Below are 22,212 nucleotides of genomic sequence, written 5' to 3'. Positions count from 1 at the left end.
AAAAAAAAATCACATAAAACCATAAATACATAGTTTATAAAGTTTGACACATGTGACACTGGTTTTCAGTTGATTAATCAGCGTGTATGAGTCTTAGTTGGAGAAGCAATAACAGTGATTGCAGCTAGCAGGGGGAAATCACATCTACAAGGGGTAGCAAGTGTACTGGACCTTTTACGAAGGGTGGCGTAGTTCTCTGGAAACAGGTTGACCAGCAGGCCTTCATCTCGTCCATTTCCAACGAAAGACAAACCTGCTCTGGGGGTCGGATTAGGTCACGTGAATGTTTCAAAAGTGAAAATGATACGATAGTTTTTGGATCAGTCTACTATTCTTCCAGCAGAGGCGGGGGAGAGAGTTTGAGCTGACACCTCTCCGGGCCTGTTTGGAGCGGAAACAGAACCCCGGGCTTCTCGTTGCCATGGCAATGGGAGAGATCCATAAGGATGGAGAGCTGGGAAAGAGAGGGGAGGAGAATTAGAAAGAATGGTGGGGATTAACGCGGCATGAACAACATAAGCTACACCGGCTAACACGATTCACCCCGATGTTTGTGTCCCTGAAGTGATGCTTGGTCACGTTCTGGTCACTTGATCGCTGACAGAATGATCTCACCTCTGGATTACAATTTGTAAATAAACTTCTGGATTGGATGTTTAATCGTCTCCCAATGAAAATTAAAGTTACTAGTGTATGATTCAAACAGGCTGTTTCTTCAGCGGAAATCGAGACACGAGTATGGGAGGCCGTACCCTCGACGGTCCCTGGTACAGACAGCGGAGCTGGTCCCAGGACTGCTGCTGCTGGAAGTCCAACGAGGCATCAAAACTAATCTGAAACACGATAAGGAAACCATTAGGAGCACGATTAAGGTCATTATCATTGAGCTGCAGATCATTGCCAAGATAAAAAGTGCAGGAACCATCAGGACATTAGCATTTTCTAGTCATCCTGCAGCAACAAGATATACATTTCTGCACTATTTGCAGAGGGGTTGTAAATAAAGCTTCAACACGCTGATATATTTACACACCGGGCTCAAGTAAGCTCAGTATCTTTCCCTTTAGCATGTCAGTAGTTTTGGTGACCGGCCGCTGCTCAAACTCAATGTCAAATGAAAATGACACGTTTATCCGACGCAGAAGCAAAAGTATGATTGAACGTTACCTTCTTCTGGTGGGCTGGAGCGCCGGCGTCGCAGTGCAGTGATGTGAGATGAGTCTGAGACAGAGAGGACGTTAGCAGCTACTTAGCATTAATGTTGTTTGAAACTATGATAGAATCAGGTGAATGGCAGTGTCATGCATCATATATATATATGTGTATGTACATGTGTATGTGTATATATATATATATATATATATGCACGGGCCAGTGCCGCCCTGAGGCTGCATTATATATACATATATTCAAATGTACAAACATATTTATATGCATAATTATACACACATTTATATACGTATATACACATTTCATATATATACATATATATACACATCAATACATACATTTTTACACATGTACATGTATATATACATATGTACAAACATAAACATACAAATATATATATATACATACATACAAACATAAATTCATACACATATATACCTATACATATGTATATACAAATATGTATACACTTATACATACTTGAACAAATATAAAAAATACATATATACAAGTATATATACTCACACATACAGGACTGTCTCAGAAAATTTGAATATTGTGATTAAGTTCTTTATCTTCTCTAATGCAATTGAAAAAAACAAAAATTACTTTTTCATGATGTTCTAATATTTTGAGATAGGATTTCTGAGTTTTCTTAAGATGTAAGCCATAATAAGCAATATTAGAATATTAAAAGGCTTATAATATTTCAGTTGATTTGTAATGAATCCAGAATGTAAGACATTTTTGTTTTTGGAATTGCATTACAGAAGATAAAGAACTCTATCACAATATTCTAATTTTTTGAGACAGTCCTGTGCTCGAAAAAAATACAACAAACACTTAAACAACACAATGTAACTCCAAGTCTATCACACTTTTGTGAAATCAAAGTGTCCACCTGGGAAGCAACACTGACTTATTTTGACTTGTTAAACATTACATCTAAGTTGGATCAGCCTGGAGTGTATTTTTCCACTTTCATTTGGAGTGTGACTCCAGATCCAGACCTCCATGGGTTCATACATTTCATTTCCATTGATTATTTTTGTGTGATTTTGTTATCGGCACATTCAACTATGTAAAGAACAAAGTATTTAATACTTTAAAGAATTTTACAATTCGTTCAGATTTAGGATCCAAATAAACACAGCGCACGCCCGGCAAGTCAGCTGCAGGAGATTAATCTAGAGAAGATGTGACGCGCGAGCATACCTGCACATGCTAACACACGTCGAGCTGCAACAAATAAGAAGCCTTGGACTGTTTACATCTCGACACACTACTACTCGTGTTTTCCTTTTCCAACAGAAATACCAAACACACACACCTGAGCCAGCGACGTGCCATTGCTTCTGTCCGACAGCGCGGTGTCGGGCCTTCCGGCGTGGGTGCACGAACACTTGTAGCATCCCCACTGCTGCTGCTGCGGCCCTAGAGGGAAGCCGCTCTCGCCATGCTTCTGCAGGAGGCACCGCAGGTGGTACGGGTGGCCACAGCTGGGAAAGGCCGAGAAATGTTTACCGAGAACGCCTGTATTTGTGCAAAAATTATACGCCAAAATTACCTGAACACCACCAGCTCCTCACTGGGGTCCTGCCATCTCTTGTACTGCTGCAGGCAGATGTTGCAGTACTCCTGCCTTGGGTGGAGGCCTCGGGTCACGGCGGCACGCAGGTGAGCCAGGGACCAGTGGAGGTCGTGGTTTAAAAGGCTGGTGGTGGTTTCCAGTAAAGTCTGAAATACACATAGCGTATTTTTCACACTATAAGGCCATGCAACTTATATTCCGGTATGTATTTACATCTGTATATATGTATGTGAGTGAACATATATGTGTATGTATATATATGTATGTGTATATATGTATGTGTGTTTATATGTACACTGTCTATCATAAGTATTCACCCCCTTGGATGTTTTACCCATTTAGTGCTTTCATAAATCAATCATGGTCAATAAAATTTGGCTTTTTAACACAAAAATTTATTGGAAAAAAACTCTCTATCAAAGTGAAAACAAATTTCTACAAAGTAATGTAAATGAAATAGAAATATATAAAGGAATATAATTGTTTGCATAATTAATTACCCCCTCCAGTCAGTGATATGTGTGTGTGTGTATATATATATATATATATATGTATGTGTGTGTGTGTGTGTGTGTGTGTGTGTATTTGTGATTTGTGTGAATAGTGTAAATTTCGGACGATAAGCTGTGACTTTTTTCACACGCTTTGAACACTGCGGCTTGATGCAGCAAATTTATGGATTTTTTGGTGGGGGGGCTAACGAGCTTCGCACCCCTAAAACATTTATCCTCGTCACATCGGACCGATGAAATGACCGGGACATTCTGAATCCGCTCAACTCCGCCACGGAAGAAGACCACTTTGACGGTTTTAGTGCGCAAGCGGAAGACCAGGATAGCGATCGGCTAGCCGGTGCGGCTTATATTGAGGTGCGCTCAATGGTCCGGAAATTACGGTATGTACGTGTGCGTATATGTATGTGCATATGTATGTATAAATGTGTTTATATATGTCTGTATGGCATATATATATAATTATACATGTATGTATTTTTATATATGTATGTGTATATATATCTATATGTGCATATATGTAGGTACCCATGTGTGTGTGCTTGTGTGTGTGTGTGTGTACTCATACATATAAGTTCCCACTTGACACAGGGACATTGTATAAAAGCTGGTCCTTGGTTAGATGACTAATTATGTCGTGCTAGATTACAATGTTGTTCCAACCTTCAACATAATTATAATGACTGTACATTTGTGTGCATGAGGACCCCCAAAAATGACACCTGTCAAGGAACATGCTTACAAAGCAGAAATCTAACTCAAGGCTATCAGTTGCGCAGTAGTTGATGTGAACAGAGGAGCCGCCAAAGAATTCAACATGAGTGTATCAATAGTGCGGAAGTGGAGGAAGCGAGCAGATGAACCGTGCCAAGAAAAGAAAACCAAACAGTTTCTGAGGGAACAAATCGTGATGAATGAGATGCATTAAGCTCAACTAAATTGAATATTTTGTTTCGCTTTAAAAACCGTATGTTTTATCACGCACCCTATAATATGGTGCGCCTTATGGTCCACAAAATGCGGTGTGTCAAATTTTTTTTTTTTTTGAAAAGACCATGGATCAAAACATCCGCTGTTCCGCTAATTTTAGCCCTGTGGCGGAGCGTTACTGTCGCCAGATCCTGCGATAGAAACAAGCTTTTGTTTTGGGTCTTCGGACGAAGAAAAAAAAACCCATAACAACCAAACTTTGGGGTCAAACTGCAAGAAGTAAATGCAAGAAGCTTTGTCACTTTCTGGATGCAGTGTAACATCAGACTCTTTTTTAACTTGTCCAGCAGCACCATTTATACACAACTTGTCTTCAGAATTGGTGTTGCTCAACGGGTCTGTAGGTCACAACCGAGCTGCAATAATATGCTGTCTATTTATTGCTCTGGTTTATTTTTGCTACCCATCTGGCTTCACCACGGACAGCAAAAATAATATCATTGTGCAGCGAAACACATTTCCAGACAGTTCATACGACAATGAGCCCTTTGGATCTTGAATGTAACGAAATATTATGCTGATATAGACAAGCACGTTTTACCTGTTCATAATTGAAGGTGTCCAGCATCCCCAGAATAAGGCCCTTTATCTCTGCCAGCTTCCCTGTGCCGTACACTGGGTCCTGGAGGGTGATGTGTATTAAAAGTGAAAAAAATAAATCTACTAATTCTACTTTTTCTACAATCCTATTAAAATCACATTATTGCTGAACAACTTCTACAACGTAAAGCGTTCTCGTCCTCGTCGGGAACGGCTAGCGGAAACCGCGTGCTCTTAGAAACGCTCTAGTTGCTCGTCCTCAGTCTCCATGTTAACACACACTCACACACACTCACACACCAGGAATACCAACCTGCAGGATTTTCTGGATGACGGCCGGCAGTGAAATAAAGCGGCTCATGCTATTGAGGATTTTCATCGTCATCCCCTTCAGCACTGAAAAAAAGCGACATTTTAAATGGTCCTCCGGGCAACATGATTTTATTTTATTTTTTAAGGCCAGCCATAAAAAAAGCCCAAGGAGAACAGGGCTTTCATTTAAATTACACATTGATTTTATTGTTCTAACTTTAGATGGTTGCCTGACAAGCGTGCTAAAATCCATTAGCGACCTCAGTCATGACGTGTGTGTGTGTGTGTGTGTGTGTGTGTGTGTGTGTGTGCGCGCGCTTACCCTCAGAGGTGTTTTTGGCGCTCGTCTCCTTCACATGTTTCTGAGGAGCCATCATGGCTTCCAACAGACGAAACCACATGACCTTTAAGGACGGAAAATAAGCACAAAAAATGTTCGTTTGGGATAAAAAAGGGTTTAAAGTAGCACATTCATTTGTTTGTGGAAGTCTTGAAATGCTTCAAAATCACTTAAAATTACGATTTAAAGCGCACAGGTGACTGAAACGTTGGGATTCAGAGAGATGTGTGTGTGTTCTCTCTAATAACATGTACACTTTTATCTGTTTCACACCAGCTCTGCCCACAATACACTTCATTTTACTGATTCATTCGTCCAAACGCTCATGTCGCTAAAGCGAGCTTCCAATTTTTGCGCTTACATTTTCATTTTTTTCTCATATTTTGTATGCTATTCTCTTATCTTATAATAATCAACTAAGTCAACCGCACCGTCAACTTTCTGCTGTGTGAATTAAAATTTCCCCATCATGGGACTATTTCGGGTCTCTATTCTGTTTTACACTAACACACACTTACCTCTCTCTGCAGCTGCTCGACGTTCTGAGAATTCCGATAACACAAAGCGATGATGTCGTTCAGCGACCCTTCTACCTCCGTCGCGGCTGATTGGCTCTCCGCTCCCTCCTCGTCCGGCGTGCTCTCGGCGTGAAGGAGACTCACTTTTCCTTTTAAACCCTTCAAGATGGGCACAAAAAAATGCACCGCGCATTTAAAAAGTTTATGGTACAAACCGCCAAGTGCATGGGAGTGTCAGGTTTAAGAAGCGGCAGGGCCCACACCATCTGGCCATTATTTATTATCCAGAGAATATATGAGCCTACCTCCAGCAAAACGGAGAAAGCTCCGTGAAGGTCTCCCTTCTTCTCCAGCAGATAGGCTGTAGCTTCGCTGTGCTGGTGCTTCTCCGTGATCTGAAGAAAGGCAGCAGTGTGATTTCACATTGGGACGGCACACCACGACACATTTAGAGACGATTAGATTCCTCATTTCTTAAAGATGTGAGAGAAGAGGATGTAGAGGAGCAGGTCAGATGGGGGCAGATGATCCATAAAGGGGGGCAAGAGAGGAGAAAAGAAGGCCAAAATTGAATCCTTCATCCATGAATTCGAGTACATTAAACACACGAATGTTTATCGAAAAGGTTACTCAGTCATTAATAGTCATTTCAAGAAATTTTCCATTTTAGTTATTGTGAACTAAAAGAACTTTTTTTTCTCAAATTTAGACAGCGAACTGGCTCAGCTGATGTGTATTTATTCCTCCATTGTCTTTTTTTTTTTTTGGTCTTCTGTCACACTGTAAGTAACACATTAAAATACTTGTATGGCTTCGTCCAGTCTGTAGCGCTGGGAGGTCTGCAGGAAGCGCAGGAGCTGATCCGGGGCGAAGCGGCAAAGCAGCTCCAACAGAAGCTGGTGGAGGTCGTCTTCCAGAGGGAAGGCGGCTCTGGCTTGATTGCCCTCCCTGATGAAGAAAAGAAATGATATTAGAACGGAAAGGAGGAGGCGTGTTAGAACGGTGAGGTGGGAATCACACAGTACCGCGGCTCCAGGAGGCAGACCAGGAACCTGAACAGCAGCTCGTCGTCCTGAACAGAGAGAAGACACCCAGACAGAGGCGGACACGCAAGTTTTTAAGGCGTGTTTTCTTAAAGGCCTTGAATGAAATTACATTTCTTTTTCGCGACATGTCGAAAGAAACACGACCCGGCCAAATATGACGAAAGCTATCATCTTCTTCTTCTTCTTCTTTTGGCTTTTCCCTTCAGGTGTCGCCACAGGGAGTCAACTTTCTCCATCTCACCCTATTCTCTGGATCCTCCTCTCTCACACCAACTACCTTCATATCTTCTCTCACGACGTCCATAAATCTTCTCTTTGGTCTTCCTCCAGACCTCTTGCCTGGCAGCTCCAATTCCAGCATCCGTCTACCAATATATTCTCTATCCCTCCTCTGTCCATGACCCGACCATCTCAGTCTGGCTTCTCTGACCTTCTCTCCAAAACATCGAACATGTGCTGTCCCTCTGATAGACTCATTCCTGATCCTCTCCATCCTGGTCACTCCCAAAGAGAACCTCAACATCTTCATCTCTGCAACCTCTAGTTCTGCCTGCTGTCTTTTGGTCATCGGAACAGTTTCTAGTCCAAACATCATCGCTGGTCTCACCACTGTCTTGTACACCTTTCCTTTTATTCTGGCTGATGTTCTTCTATCTCTTGGTACCCCTGACACTTTTCTCCATCCATTCCAACCTACTTGGAAGCTCCTTGATCTAACGAAAGCTATCATGTGCCCATCATGATGAAAAATTTCGATCGGTCGCTCAATTCCAATGGATTATATAAACGAATATATCAAGATTAACATATACTGTAAGTCTCAGTCCTTCCCTGCCCCCCGTTCTATTTAGTTGATTCCTTCATTCTGTGATATTTGAAAGAAATATTACAGATTTCTCCTCACCTGGATCTCAGAGACGATCAGTTGAACCTCTTCCACGAAGTGAAAGCTTGTCAGATCAGCGGACTTGGCGGGGTCGAGTGTTATCATCTCCTGTTTCGCATTGGAAATGTTGAAAGGAAATGTGTCGACCATCTCTTTGGAATTTGCAAATCGCAGATTCATCAAGCGTTTCTTCTGACCTTCACGTGGCGAAGCGCCTCAGCCTTGACTTTTTCTTTCTCCTCGTCCGTGTAGCTCGGCATGGACAGCAAATTGTGAATGTAGCTGAAGACCTCGCCCTCAAACAAAATTGATAGAAATAATCCAAAGAATAAATAAAAGTATTTATTTTCTTATGAAAGGACAGAAAAATTGCAACCTTTTTGAGCCTTTTTAGCATGAAATCAAATATCGAGTATGAAACCCCGGCAAGATGCTCTCTCTCCCCAAATGTCATTGACCCAAAATATTCCAAATACTTAAGATAGAAAATGCTAAATCCAAACATTCAATTGATCACATTTACTCTTTTTATCATTTTGAAACGAATAAAAGCTTGTTTACTTTTCTGAGGGGATCCGTAAGGTAGCAGTCGATGATTTTGTCATACAGATGCTTCTTCTCGTAAAGAAATTCACAAATTTGAAAGCTACGGGAGGAGAAAGAGAAACATAAATGTAGTTCAGAAATAATGTAAGAATCCAGCCATGACAGTATAAGCATGAAGAAAACACGCCTTTTACATATCACAGCCACCCCACGTCTAAATACTTTGTTTTAGATGATGAGATGAGATGAGAACAACTTTATTAATCCCGAAGGAAATTGTTGTGCCAGAGTTTCAAGTAAAAAACATAACAGTAATAGACAATAGTGGAAAGGAGGAAGAATATGAAATATAATGAAATAAAAATTGTCTTAGCTGTTAGCAGTAACTACAAAGATTGAAGATTCCCTGCGGCTGAGGGAAGAGGAATTAAAAAGTCTGATAGCCTCAGGTAGGAAAGACCTCCTGTGGCGTTCGGTGGAGCTCTTTGGCTCTTTACACAACTATTTAATGCTTAGCGGTGTGTGTGTTTCAGCTACTCACAACTTGGCTTTCTCGGCCAACTCCAGCAGCCTTCCCTCCTCGAACTGGACCACACTCCCAACCTGCAGCAATTCCAGCAGCACCTGAGAAAAGAAGGGGCGTTTTGATTCGGACGTTCGAACCAAGCCGGTCGACGACTGTTGCGTTTTCACCGACCTGCTGCCTCTCCGTGTGTCTGGAGTCATCGTCCGGTCTGCACAGAAACTCCAGACCCTGACGAGATAAAGGCGTAACGGTGAGAAGTTGCACTCCCTTCTCAGGTGGACCCTCCTGTACTTTTTCCGACCACCTTTCCTCGCATTTCTATGCAGGTCATGCCTTTCTGTCACCTCCTCATGAAGCTCAGAGACCACCATCTTCTTCCTTCACCATCCAACTTCAACTTATCTCAGGACCAACTTGCCTGGAAGCTTCACTTCTCCCCAGTCATACCCTTTGGAGCTGCACAACAGTTTCTGGTGAGTCCCTACATGTCTGAGCAGCAGCAACATTCCTGGGCCGTCTCAGCTTCATAATGGAGTGCAGAAGGTCTTTTATCGGCAAGTCTCTTTGCAGCCTCTTTACCATTTTTACCAGACTAAGAACCAGGTGGCCTTTTTTTGTCTTTTGCCTAGTCAAAGCAACACGTCAGCGGAGTAGAACAGGGTCAACCTGTGGCTCTTGGCCCGGTTTCGCTTTCACGCAGCTATGTGTGTGTGCGTATACCTGTATATATACATACACTCACCGGCCACTTTATTAGGTACACCTGTCCAACTGCTTGTTAACACTTAATTTCTAATCAGCCAATCAAATGGCGGCAACTCAGGGCATTTAGGCATGTAGACGTGGTCAAGACAATCTCCTGCAGTTCAAACCGAGCATCAGTTTGGGGAAGAAAGGTGATATGAGTGACTTTGAACGTGGCATGCTTGTTGGTGCCAGAAGGGCTGGTCTGAGTATTTCAGAAACTGCTGATCTACTGGGATTTTCATGCACAACCATCTCTAGGGTTGACAGAGAATAGTCCCAAAAAGAAAAAATATCCAGTGAGCGGCAGTTCTGTGGGCGGAAATGCCTTGTTGATGCCAGAGGTCAGAGGAGAACGGCCAGACTGGTTCCAGCTGATAGAAAGGCAACAGTGACTCAAATAACCACCCGTTCCAACCAAGGTAGGCAGAAGAGCATCTCTGAACGCACAGGACGTCCAACTCTGAGGCAGATGGGCTACAGCGGCAGAAGACCACGCCGGGTGCCACTCCTTTCAGCTAAGAACAGGAAACTGAGGCTACAATTTGCACGAGCTCATCGAAATTGGACAATAGAAGATTGGAAAAACGTCGCCCGGTCTGATGGGTCTCGATTTCTGCTGCGACATTCGGACAGTCGGGTCAGAATTTGGCGTCGACGACATGAAAGCATGGATCCGTCCTGCCTTGTATCAACGGCTCAGGCTGGTGGTGGTGGTGTAACGGTGTGGGGAATATTTTCCTGGCACTCTTTGGGCCCCTTGGTACCAATGGAGCATCGTTGCAACGCCACAGCCTACCTGAGTATTGTTGCTGACCACGTCCATCACTTTATGACCACAATGTACCCAACTTCTGATGGCTACTTTCAGCAGGATAATGCACCGTGTCATAAAGCTGGAATCATCTCAGACTGGCTTCTTGAACATGACAATGAGTTCACTGGACTCAAATGGCCTCTGCAGTCACCAGATCTCAATCCAATAGAGCATCTTTGGGATGTGGTGGAACGGGAGATTGGCATCATGGATGTTCAGACGACAAATCTGCACCAACTGTGTGATGCCATCATGTCAATATGGACCAAACTCTCTGAGGAACGCTTCCAGCACCTTGTTGAATCTATGCCACCAAGAATTGAGGCAGTTCTGAAGGCAAAAGGGGGTCCAACCCGTTACTAGCATGGTGTACCTAATAAAGTGGCAGGTGACTGTATATATATATATATATATATATATATATATATATATATATATATATATATATACAGTGGGGAGAACAAGTATTTGATACACTGCTAAGTTTTCAGCTTTTCCCCGCTTGCAAAGCATGTAGAGGTCTGTCATTTTTATCATAGGTCCTCTTCAACTGTGAGGTTTTTTTTTTACATGACAGGTATTTGATACATCTGAAAAACAGAACTTTTGGTACAGAAACCTTTGTTGGCCATTACAGAGATCAGATGTTTCCTGTAGTTCTTGAGCAGGTTTGCACACACTGCTGCAGGGATTCTGGTCCACTCCTCCACAAAGATCTCCTCCAGATCCTTCAGGTTTCAGGGCAGTCGCCCAGGTTTCAGCTCCCTCCTGGACCAGGCCCGGCCGTGTAGTTCTGGGCTGATCCTTCATCTTCCTCAAGGTGAGATCATGCATGGACCATTTTCTTCCATTTTCTAATAATTGTGCCAACAGTTGTTCCTTCTCTTCAAGCTGCTCACCTGTTGTCCCGTCGCCCATCCCAGCCTTGTGCAGAACAGGAGGGCTTCTTAAAGAACTAACCGGTCTGTGAGAGCTGCTTTTCTTACTGGTTGGTGGGTGATCAAATACATATGTCATGCAATAAAATGCAAATTAATTACTAAAAAAAAATCATATAATGTGTTTCTCTGGATTTTTGTTTCTGTCACTCACAGTTGAAGAGGACCAATGATAAAAATGACAGACCTCTACATGCTTTGCAAGTGGAAGAAGCAGTGTATCAAATACTTGTTCTCCCCACTATATAGATAGATAGATAGATAGATAGATAGATAGATAGATAGATAGATAGAGAGATAGAGAGATAGAGAGATAGAGATAGATAGAGATAGATAGATAGATAGATAGATAGATAGATAGATAGATAGATAGATAGATAGATGGACAGCTCGATAGATAGTCAAAAAAGAAACAGTGTGTGTTCTTTTTTAAAACAAATTCCAATCAAGTTTTATCAAGTGGTCTCCTAAGAGTATATATATCATATTCCATTCAAACTGACTGTAATTAAATCTCTTTCCTTTTTGTTTTTCCGCGGCCCAATTATTCACTAAAACCTCTATGTTTGATTTTTGTTTTTTTTGAAACGCTTTGAAAAAGGACCTGAGCCCCTCCAGGTTCATAGTGTACCAACAGATCTTGTCAAATTCTACTTTGAAAATTAGCAAAAGGAAAATTACCCAGATAATGAAAAATAAACCACATAAAATAGTGTTTTGGTTTTTTTTTTAGGTGTTCATGTGTTTGCCCTCCTGGACCTTTGCCTGCTCTTTTCAAGTCCTGTGCCACAAGAGAGGGAGCTAAATAGAAAATGTAATTACTAAATGACTAAAACTTTCTTCACATACTTGGTTACCTGATCAAAGAGCTTCCTGTTCACAAAGAGTGTGTTGTCCGGTTTGGTCAACTGACGAGCCAAAAATATAAATAACCCGCCCACCTGGGACGGTGTGAAGTCAGGGTTATCCACCATCACCTGGGAAACAAGGAGTTGTGTGAAGCGTCAACAAACCAACCACATGTAACTGTGCAGTAACCTCTTTACCAGCATTAACCTGGGAACCCTTTGCCTGCTTGAAGGGAAAATTCTTTTAATCCTTTTTCAGATTTTAGCCCTTCATGGGAAAAAAAAATTCATGCACTAAATATCACTTTGAAAAATAAGAATGGTGTGCCATGATCGAGCAGCGGCGATACTCCTAGTGCAGCGTTTGAGAAGTTTACAGGTGCGAGTCCAGGGGTCGGCAACCCGCCGCTCCTTCGTCTTTACACTGCGGCGCCGAGTGGCTTGGGAGAATAAATTATAAATATTCAATTGAAGTGTATTTCATTTGTGTTAATTCCTTTTTTTGACTTTTAGTTTTAAGTTGGAAGATTATTGTGATCTTGATATATTAAATAAAATTATATTTATTATTTTTCGACGCTCAAAATAACGTCACACTCGCCGGTATACCCGCCAGCCGGTAAAGTCCCGATTTGCAGATGCTGTGCTCAGAAGTTCAGGAGCAGAAGTCCCATAAACCAGGTGAAATAAATATTTATGAAGATATTTTGCAAATATTTATTTTTTATTGTTTACTGACACAGTGATTTTTTCCCAATTTATTTTTAAAATTCAGGTCAAGGCTCCGCTACACGCTCTGAAAGCCCAAAGCTCAAAATGAGTCCATTACATTTTTTTTTTTTTTTTTCCGTAATACTTTGTGAATTTCAGAAGCAACACACTTCACACTTGTTTATACAAAGTGTAAAGGTAATAAAAAGCAATATATACGGCGGTACCTTTATTTTAGACGTCAAAAAGTAATTGCGGCTCCCAGTGTTTTCTTTTCCGAGGAAACCGGGTCCAAATGGCTCTTTGGGTGTTAAGGGTTGCCGACCCCTGGGATAGACAAGTGGGACGGAGCTGCAGCGAGTGCAATAGACCGGCCCGATCGGACTAATATATCATATATTTGTTGCTGGAGTGTGCAAATTCACTTCTCGGGGTGCTCATGTAAAAAAAAAAATGTACTTCTTGTAAAATAAACCATGCATTTAAATAAAGGGGTACGTGATACTGTATGACACTGTGTGAGGATCATTATTATATAACTACTTTTTGGAAGCAGACTGATTTGCTAATAATTGAAAGACATTTGTGGAAATGGTTATATAAGACTAATTTGTTTATCTTTTTTTTTTTTGTCCTTTCACCTGAAGTAAGATGTCCACGATCCTCTGCTGGTATTCAAGAGCCTGTTTGTCATTCTTGAAGTCCTCAAATGTCTGCAAGGGAGAAACCCAATGACAGAAACACTGTGAAAACAAATCCTGTTTGTCAATGACAATTTTCTGAACTGAAATAGAACAAAAACAAGACAAGGATGCCAGCACTTTTTATATATAAATACACAGTGGCTATTAGAAGTCATAGTTTAAATGTTTTGTTTTAGTCAAACATACATTCGTTAGAAAATAAGATATATAAGAATGCTGATTTCTTTTTTCCAAGGAAGGCAGGAGTTAAAATCTCACCATGGCAAGGACATTCAGGAATTCCCGCGTGTCAAAGTGGAGGAGCGTACGAATAAATGGAAAAATGTCCTCCTCCTCGAAAGAATCTGCTGAATGGAGACGAATCAGGAACTCGAATACCTGAGAAACACACACACAAAAACAAACACACACACATCACACACAGTGCCGGCACAACAGCCTGAATCTGACACACAGATTCTTGAGTGAAGCAAGAAAATCTGAAACTAAGGAGAAAAACCCTGAGCTCATACTAAATAAATGCCATATATTATTTGTTGCTTTTAACAAAAGGGTCCCCCTATACAGAAAAGTCTTAAATCAAAACAATATTTTCTCAGTTTGGCCTTATTCGTTCTTATCTGGCTCCACTTTTTTCTTCTCAGCCAGTCCCATATTTCCAGGATGTCGGAAAAATAATTTTGACCAGACGTATTGGGCCAAGCACAATATGAGATGGCTGATATTTGTACGATACTTAAACTTATTCCAGCACGATTATGTCAGAACCAAACCCTACCTAAACGCTGTGTGTCCTCAGAGAAGATGATATTCAGAGATGATATTCTATTTTTGATGAGCCGTGCCTTCTCCTACATGACTGAGTCCGCATCTTGAATATTGAACTAGAGGTCTTTTAATGATAACCGCATGATTTAGCACTTTTTTGACGAGTTCCTGTTCCTTTCTCCTGCCAACAGCGCTTATACAGCTTTACAAATTTGACCTGGACACTCGTGATTTCTACATACCTGGTTCTTGACTTGAACAACAAGATCCTGAGGGATGTCCCCGAGCGGATATGCTCTTCCCGCAAGGCAGCAGCTAGATACAAACAAAAGCGATCATGACGAGGATCACTTGCTCAGGACGATCAGCTCCAACCAAAATAGCGAGGCAGCACTTTCAACCATATATTATCCGATACATTTTATTTTGGAGCATTTTCTGGTCAGTTGTTTACTTGTTGGAATCAAGATAATGTAATCAGAGAGCCATGAGGTGCAAGATGCATTTTCTCCTACTGACCTTATATACACCAAAAGCTTGTTTCCCACTACCACTTCTTCATCTGTCCAAGGAAAAGAACAAAATTGTTTTTTTTTCTTCCAACTTTACGCATAAATTCTTAGGGAAACGTGTTTCCCCAGTTTTACCTGTGAGGGACCTTTTTTCCCGGAGTGGCGGGCAAATCACAGCAAAGAGTTTCTGAAACGTAAGCAAGATTAATGTCCATTAATAAACCATGCAAAACCTGAAGGATTTGAAATCATCTGGTAATCATCTAATTAAAGACAATTTAAAAATTCCAGTGATATCTGTTTACTAAACTTGGTAATTTTTGCTAAACCTAGCAAACAATAATGTGAAATAATAAATATATATATAAATATGCACACACATATATGTATACATATATATGTGTGTATATATACACATACAATTACATACATGCATACATATATGCACATGGATATACATATACATACATACATATACGTAAATATACGTTTATATACGTATATATAAACATACATACGTATGTATGTATATATACATATACATAGATATCACAGTAGTCTTTTGTTTATCTCGGTGGTTATGTTCCAGAATCAACTGGAATAAATGGAAATTTGTGAAGTAGCGACCATACATTTAAGCTTCTCCCTTGCTTTAACATGTCGAGAAGTTGCACTTTTTCTATGATAGTTCCTCTGCCACCTAAAAAATGCATTTAAACCTCAAAAACCCGTGATACAGTGAAAAATCTGCGATAATAAACTACCGTACATTAAAAAGTGAAACCACCAAAGGTGATATGGTGAGGAACTATTGTATTGGTATGTCTAAAAATATTTGCTGTTTTGATGTTGACAAAAACAGTCACAGTATCCATGCTGTCATCGTCAATAAAGGATCCAAATAAAAGAATATTGTTTGCTTGAAAAATAAGAGTAAAAAAAGCAAACTAAAGCTGAAATGCATACTAGTGTTCTTGCACTTTGATGCGTAAGTCTGTGCAGGCGACTGAAAAACAAATCCCGGCACATTCTTAACCAACAGATAAATAATGAAACACAGCCTCGCTGTACTTTTTCTTCAAACATCAACCTTCTCGCAGTGAACTTACCTCCATGGGCATGATGTAGTCATTCATGCCGCTGTTGAACACATAGATCATTGCATCGTAAAGACGGTTCTCCCAACAAATCTGAACCACCTTGGAGCAAACACCATAGTGTTATTGAGGATTCCACAGCTGAAGAAGAGGCTGATTGCTATATAACAACCAAATGCACCTTCTGTATGTCCAAACTGGTGACATCTAGATGCACAATGCATCTTTCCAGGCTATCCATCAGACCATTGCAATTGAAATGTGCCAAGAGGTCCTTCATGACTGGCGTGGTCAGGTGATCGAGGCGGTCCACAACGATGTAGGGCTCCAGAGATTCCAGAAAAACACCTTTGGCAATCGGGTTCTCAGCCAGTTGGGTATAAAACTTGTTGAGTAACAGGTCGCTGCCCCCCCCAAACACACACACACAAACACACACACACACAAACACACAAAGTGAAAATTACGGTAGGCTGTCAGTTTTTCTGCTCCACTGCATTTGCTTTCAGCAAAAATCAGTTTCTGTTGGATGATGTTTAAATTCCCATTCTATGGTTTCATCGGTGCCTGAGTGCTTCTGTGCAAGGCATGAACACTTACGTCCTTTGGAGCAGCAAACAGTATTCTACCAGGACAGGAACCACCTCCTAAACCGCAGCATTGAAAAAAAACACTTAAACTCAATGTAACTTGGACAAAAACAGTGATAAGACATGAAGTCTAAGCAGAAAATCACCAATATAACATTCGCAAACACATATACATATTAAGATAACACGTAGCTGATGTAAGGAACATTGATTATTTGGTTACAGTGGCACATCAATGGACTTGGGATTCCAAGTGAAAATTCTCATACTGAATTCAGAAACTGAGGCAGGAAACATACACAAATGTAAGGATGTCCTTGTAAGGATGACAAATCCAAAAATGCAGCGTCTGATTGGTAACGGTCAATAACTAAAAAAACTGGCCCGAGGAAAGAGGGGTCATGACCGGCGGAGGCTCGTTGATGCATATGGACAGCAGAGACTTATAGAGTCCAACAGAAGAACCATAGTTGCTCAAATTGTTGAGGAAAGCTGAACACGTAGTGTAAAGCAGCTTGTTGGGTAGCCATGGAAGAGGGTAAGACGGTGAACCAACAACACAACGCCCTGGCATAAGCTTGAGAATGTTGTATAAGCTACCTAATGCAGTGATGATGCACAAATTGGGCAAACAGCCATTGGACTGACTGCTGAGGTTTGACCAACAGGACCTGGCGTTCCCAACGATTCAGATCTGACCTCAACGAACCCCATTCAAACCCCCTGCTCCAAAAACCAAACTGAGGTGTCAACGTCACTTTTCACCCTGGGCGCAGCGCAGATCCAGGGTCAACCCCCCCTTCTTGGGCTGTACATACCATGAGACTTCCCACATTTACAACTAAAGACACAAATTGGAAGAGAGGCAAAACTTCAAGACATGTATCAACAAGTTCTACTAGATTCTTCACAAGCAGTAAGCAGTTGCCTATGTCAATTATTGTTATGTCCAACGGCTTTTTCTGTACATTTAAAAATATCACTGCATCTCTCTTCAATTACAGTTCTTTCAGTCCACTTTCTGTTGTTGTGTACAAAAGTGAATTAGAATACTCTAATTAGCATGATTGCTTCTGCGTATGGCAACAATAGCTTTCCCAAAGTCTAATCTTCTTCTTTCGGCTTTTCCCTTCAGGTGTCGCCACAGCGAGTCAACTTTCTCCATCTCACCCTATTCTCTGGATCCTCCTCTCTCACACCAACTACCTTCATATCTTCTCTCACGACGTCCATAAACCTTCTCTTTGGTCTTCCTCCAGACCTCCTGCCTGGCAGCTCCAATTCCAGCATCCGTCTACCAATATATTCTCTATCCCTCCTCTGTCCATGACCCAACCATCTCAGTCTGGCTTCTCTGACCTTCTCTCCAAAACATCTAACATGTGCCGTTCCTCTGATAGACTCATTCCTGATCCTCTCCATCCTGGTCACTCCCAAAGAGAACCTCAACATCTTCATCTCTGCAACCTCTAGTTCTGCCTGCTGTCTTTTGGTCATTGGAACAGTTTCTAGTCCAAACATCATCGCTGGTCTCATCACTGTCTTGTACACCTTTCCTTTTATTCTGTCTGAAAGTCTTCTATCCCTTCGTACCCCGGACACTTTTCTCCACCCATTCCAACCTGCTTGGACCCGTCTCTTCACCTCTTTTCCACACTCTCCTACGCTCTGGACTGTTGACCCTAAGTACCTGAGATCCTCCAGCTTCTTGATCTCCACTCCCTGTAGTCTCACCGTTCCACCCGAGTTCCTCTCATTCACACACATATATTCTGTCTTGCTGCGACTAACTTTCATTCCTCTCCTTTCCAGAGCATACCTCCACCTCTCTAGGTTTTCCTCTCCCTGTTGTCTGCTCTCACTACAGATCACAATGTCACCCGCAAACATCATGGTCCATGGAGATTCCTGTCTAACCTCATCTGTCAGCCTGTCCATCACCATTGCAAACAAGAAGGGGCTCAGAGCTGATCCCTGATGGATTCCCACCTCCACCTTGAACTTCTCTGTTACCCCTACAGCACACCGTACCAGTGTCTCACAGCGAGCATACATGTCCTGCACCAGTCTAACAGACTTCTCTGCCACTCCAGACTTCCTCATACAATACCAGAGCTCCTCTCTTGGCACCCTGTCATATGCTTTTTCTAGGTTTACAAAAACGCAATGCAACTCCCTCTGACCGTCTCGGTACTTTTCTATTAGCATTCTCAACGCAAATACTGCTAATATACAGTATATATGAACACACACACACACACACACACACTCAGGGATTCTAGAGTTGAAAATGTTCATAATAACAGAGGCAGTTTGAGAGTGGACACTGTTCATTGTATTGTTTTCCCAGTGCTTACTTGAAAATGTTCCATCGCTTGAACCTTGCCTTGTTCGGGACATTTCCTCAAAGCGTACTCCGTATACTGGAACAGGATCTCCACCATCTCCATAAAGGACAAAAGGAACAAGTTCAAACACCAATATAAGAATCTTGAAAAAACGTTTTTTCATTGTACAACAGATGTAGAAATGAAGATGATGTTGTAATACATTTACCTTGTCAGCTACAACACCCTTCCTTTTCGCCGGGTCTCCAAACAAGCCTGAAATGAATCCAAGTCAAAAAGATGTTAGTCCAGGGGTCGGCAACCCGCGGCTCTTTCATCTTTACACTGCGGCTCCGAGTGGCTTGGGAGAATAAATTATAAATATTTAATTGAAGTGTATTTCATTTGTGTTAATTCCTTTTTTTAACTTTTAGTTCTAAGTTGGAAGATTATTGTGATCTTGAAATTTCAAATAAAATTTCATTTATTATTTTTCGCCGCTCAAAATAACGTCACACTGGTGGAAGCTAGTATACCCGCCAGCCGGTAAAGTCCCGATTTGCAGATGCTGTGCGCAGAAGTTCAGGAGCAGAAGTCCCATAAACCAGGTAAAATAGATATTTATGAAGATATTTTGTAAAAAATTTTTTTTTTTTTAATTCACTGACACTGTGATTTTTTCCCGATTTATTTTTAAAATTCAGGTCAAGGCTCCGCTACACACTCTGAAAGCCCAAAGCTCAAAATGAGATCATTACATATATAAAATTTAATTTTCTCCGTAATACTTTGTGAATTTCAGAAGCAACACACTTCACACTTGTTTATACAAAGTGTAAAGGTAATAAAAAGCAATATATACAGTGGTACCTTTATTTTAGACGTCAAAAAGTAATTATGGCTCCCAGTGTTTTCTTTTCCGAGGAAACCGGGTCCAAATGGCTCTTTGGGTGTTACGGGTTGCCGACCCCTGGTTTAGACTGTGCCTCTGGACAGTGACTCTTCTTCTGCTAAACTAGTCCCCATTATCATTACCCAGTGAGTGCAGGGTGTGGCTGGGTTAGCCTTCGCCCAATTAGATGTACCTGGAAAAACCTAACTAGGGCAGCAACCAGTGGGTATCCTAATCAGATGCTCAAACCACCTGCGTCAGCTTCCTTTCACTGGGATGGAGCAACAACTCTGCTCCAAGTTCCTCCTGGAAGTCCCTTAATCTCAGGCTGAGCTCAGGGACCCAAACATAGACTCAATATTGGGCCCTGTAAATATCCTTATTTATTTCTTAATGTTCACAATTTTGATGTTGCCCCTCCAGGACAAATAAAGTTTTTCTGATTCTGAATGATTTTCCAGATTTCTTCTAAATGAACGTCATACCCACCAAGCACTGCCTTTGCGGTGCCCTCATGAAAAGACCAGGCCAAGGAAAGTGCTTCAGCGAAATCCATCTGCTTTAGCAGCGAGTCTATACGCTGGAGAAACAAGGGGAAATTTATTTGTCAATATTTTTCAGTCGAAATTCACAGGATTAAAACATGGTTAGTCTAGAACACGGATAACATGGAGTAAGTATAAAATCAGACACTGTGTCCTTTGTTTTTTTGTTTATGTATTTTTAAACATGTTTAACAAAGATACACAACACACACACAAAAATGTGTAATCGGTTATGCCATGAATGCATTATCAAAGTGGTACCATTGTTACACACTCACATTTTATTTTTAACGCATTTATGAAAGCCTCTATTTGAGAGTATCTTATTTCTCTGTATAGCCTTTTCAGGCGTTTATAACACTAAATTCCATCCATTTTCTTCACATTATTTGCACACTCGTGAAGAATATACTCTATAATAGATAACGTTGTGTTTCTGTGTGTGAGACAAGTCACCAAAAAAAAAAAAAATTTTATTTCAAATATCGGTTACATATTTTCAAAGACAGCGGTTTGGGTTGCAACAGTAGCAGGTGCAAAAGTAAGAGAAGGGACATACCTCTCTCCAGCTCCTGAGGGTGATGATGTGAGCTGACTGAAAAACAGAAGAACGTGAACATGCAGCTTTGCTTATTAAGCAAAGTTTTATTCATGAACCAAAAAAAAAAGGTACAACTATAAATTCTTACCATAGGTTAGCCTGTTTGTTTGGTTGCAGTGCAAGTGTCAGGTTATGGCTAAAAATGTATATGCAGGTCTGAACTGTTCAATTACAAATATTATTTATTCGTGATATGTTCAGGTTTGGCATCTGAGCTAATAGAAATTAAAAACCTACAGACAACTTTTAAGTTGTTAATGATTAGTAACAGTGGTGTTTTGACTGGGTTTCTATTTAGTTGTGGTTCAATTGTACTTTTGGGCATATTTATTTAGTTCCCGAAAGGCCATGATTAAAAAAAAACGTTACATTTAAGTCTTGAAATTGGTGGGCGGTCATAAAAAGTATGATTAAAACACGCTTCGCGAAAAACAACGTTTTATCATATTTTCTTTGGTTAGGAATCCTTAACGGATGGCGCTTATAAACTGTTAGGAAGAGACAGGACATAAAGAAAAAAGTCTAAATATTACATTTTATCATTGACTGTCTTAAATACTTAAATGTTGTTAGATATATTCTGAAGTATGGGGTTGGCAAATTCACAAATATTATAATACACAAATACAACACCATACCTTGGTCCCCAAGTAAACAATCTGTCCTCCATAACTTGACACTGACTGGTAGCAGGCCTTTTCTCCAACCAAAGCCTGAAACACAGAACACACAAAGATCTGGTTCAGATGATGTGTATATGTGTTGTTCCTGCTAAGGCAGGAACCTATGTTGAAAATGGGCCATGAAAATGGGCTCTTTTGTTTGTTTGTTTGTTTATTTATTTGCATCTAAAAAGGCTGCAAAGTATTTTGATGGACGTCTGGAAGACGTCGTATCCTTCTAGTTTATTACAGTGATGTTAAAAAGCTGTTTAACAATTTACATTACCAGTAGTTCCTGGTCGTACATCATCCAAGGCACACGTGTATGTTGAAATTTGTGATTTTGTCAAATTAAAAATATATGAAAAGCTGAAATGCCTCAAAAAATGAATCAATACTTACAAGTTTATTAATTCAGAGAAACTTTTTACCTTCTTCACTTCAAGTTCAGATTACCAAAGAGCATCTCGTCTTAAAGC

General features: G+C 40.9%; 1 protein-coding gene across 2 annotated transcripts in view; it reads right to left on the bottom strand.

The window, feature by feature from the left end:
- Positions 1–62: 62 nt before the first annotated feature.
- The window catches only part of vps8 (VPS8 subunit of CORVET complex), a 34,158-nt gene continuing 12,008 nt past the window's right edge, over positions 63–22,212 (bottom strand). The window contains exons 15-45 of one of the 2 annotated variants that reach the window (XM_086163905.1): positions 21,710–21,784; positions 21,030–21,065; positions 20,415–20,505; positions 19,263–19,309; positions 19,064–19,150; positions 16,717–16,763; positions 16,298–16,520; positions 16,129–16,218; positions 15,155–15,206; positions 15,027–15,069; positions 14,750–14,822; positions 13,998–14,117; positions 13,677–13,748; positions 12,334–12,453; positions 9,149–9,205; positions 8,993–9,075; positions 8,467–8,551; positions 8,103–8,207; positions 7,924–8,013; positions 6,999–7,045; positions 6,777–6,921; positions 6,279–6,368; positions 5,974–6,132; positions 5,438–5,519; positions 5,117–5,199; positions 4,805–4,885; positions 2,738–2,907; positions 2,501–2,669; positions 1,168–1,221; positions 753–833; positions 63–454 (exon numbers count right to left, since the gene is read on the bottom strand). In XM_086163905.1, coding sequence (XP_086020031.1) covers positions 329–454; positions 753–833; positions 1,168–1,221; positions 2,501–2,669; positions 2,738–2,907; positions 4,805–4,885; positions 5,117–5,199; positions 5,438–5,519; positions 5,974–6,132; positions 6,279–6,368; positions 6,777–6,921; positions 6,999–7,045; positions 7,924–8,013; positions 8,103–8,207; positions 8,467–8,551; positions 8,993–9,075; positions 9,149–9,205; positions 12,334–12,453; positions 13,677–13,748; positions 13,998–14,117; positions 14,750–14,822; positions 15,027–15,069; positions 15,155–15,206; positions 16,129–16,218; positions 16,298–16,520; positions 16,717–16,763; positions 19,064–19,150; positions 19,263–19,309; positions 20,415–20,505; positions 21,030–21,065; positions 21,710–21,784 — 2,883 coding nt within the window. In that variant the 3' untranslated portion in view covers positions 63–328. The remainder of the gene's footprint in view (positions 455–752; positions 834–1,167; positions 1,222–2,500; positions 2,670–2,737; positions 2,908–4,804; positions 4,886–5,116; positions 5,200–5,437; positions 5,520–5,973; positions 6,133–6,278; positions 6,369–6,776; positions 6,922–6,998; positions 7,046–7,923; positions 8,014–8,102; positions 8,208–8,466; positions 8,552–8,992; positions 9,076–9,148; positions 9,206–12,333; positions 12,454–13,676; positions 13,749–13,997; positions 14,118–14,749; positions 14,823–15,026; positions 15,070–15,154; positions 15,207–16,128; positions 16,219–16,297; positions 16,521–16,716; positions 16,764–19,063; positions 19,151–19,262; positions 19,310–20,414; positions 20,506–21,029; positions 21,066–21,709; positions 21,785–22,212) is intronic. The other variant, XM_086163914.1, reaches the window with a different exon arrangement.

The sequence above is a fragment of the Fistularia commersonii genome, chromosome 2 (genome assembly GCF_037954325.1).
Source record: "Fistularia commersonii isolate RoL2024-O1a breed Wild chromosome 2, RoL_Fcom_v1.0, whole genome shotgun sequence".
Taxonomy (NCBI): Eukaryota; Metazoa; Chordata; class Actinopteri; order Syngnathiformes; family Fistulariidae; genus Fistularia; species Fistularia commersonii.
The sequence above is the reverse complement of the archived record's forward strand: the minus strand, read 5'-3'. Positions and strand labels throughout refer to the sequence as shown.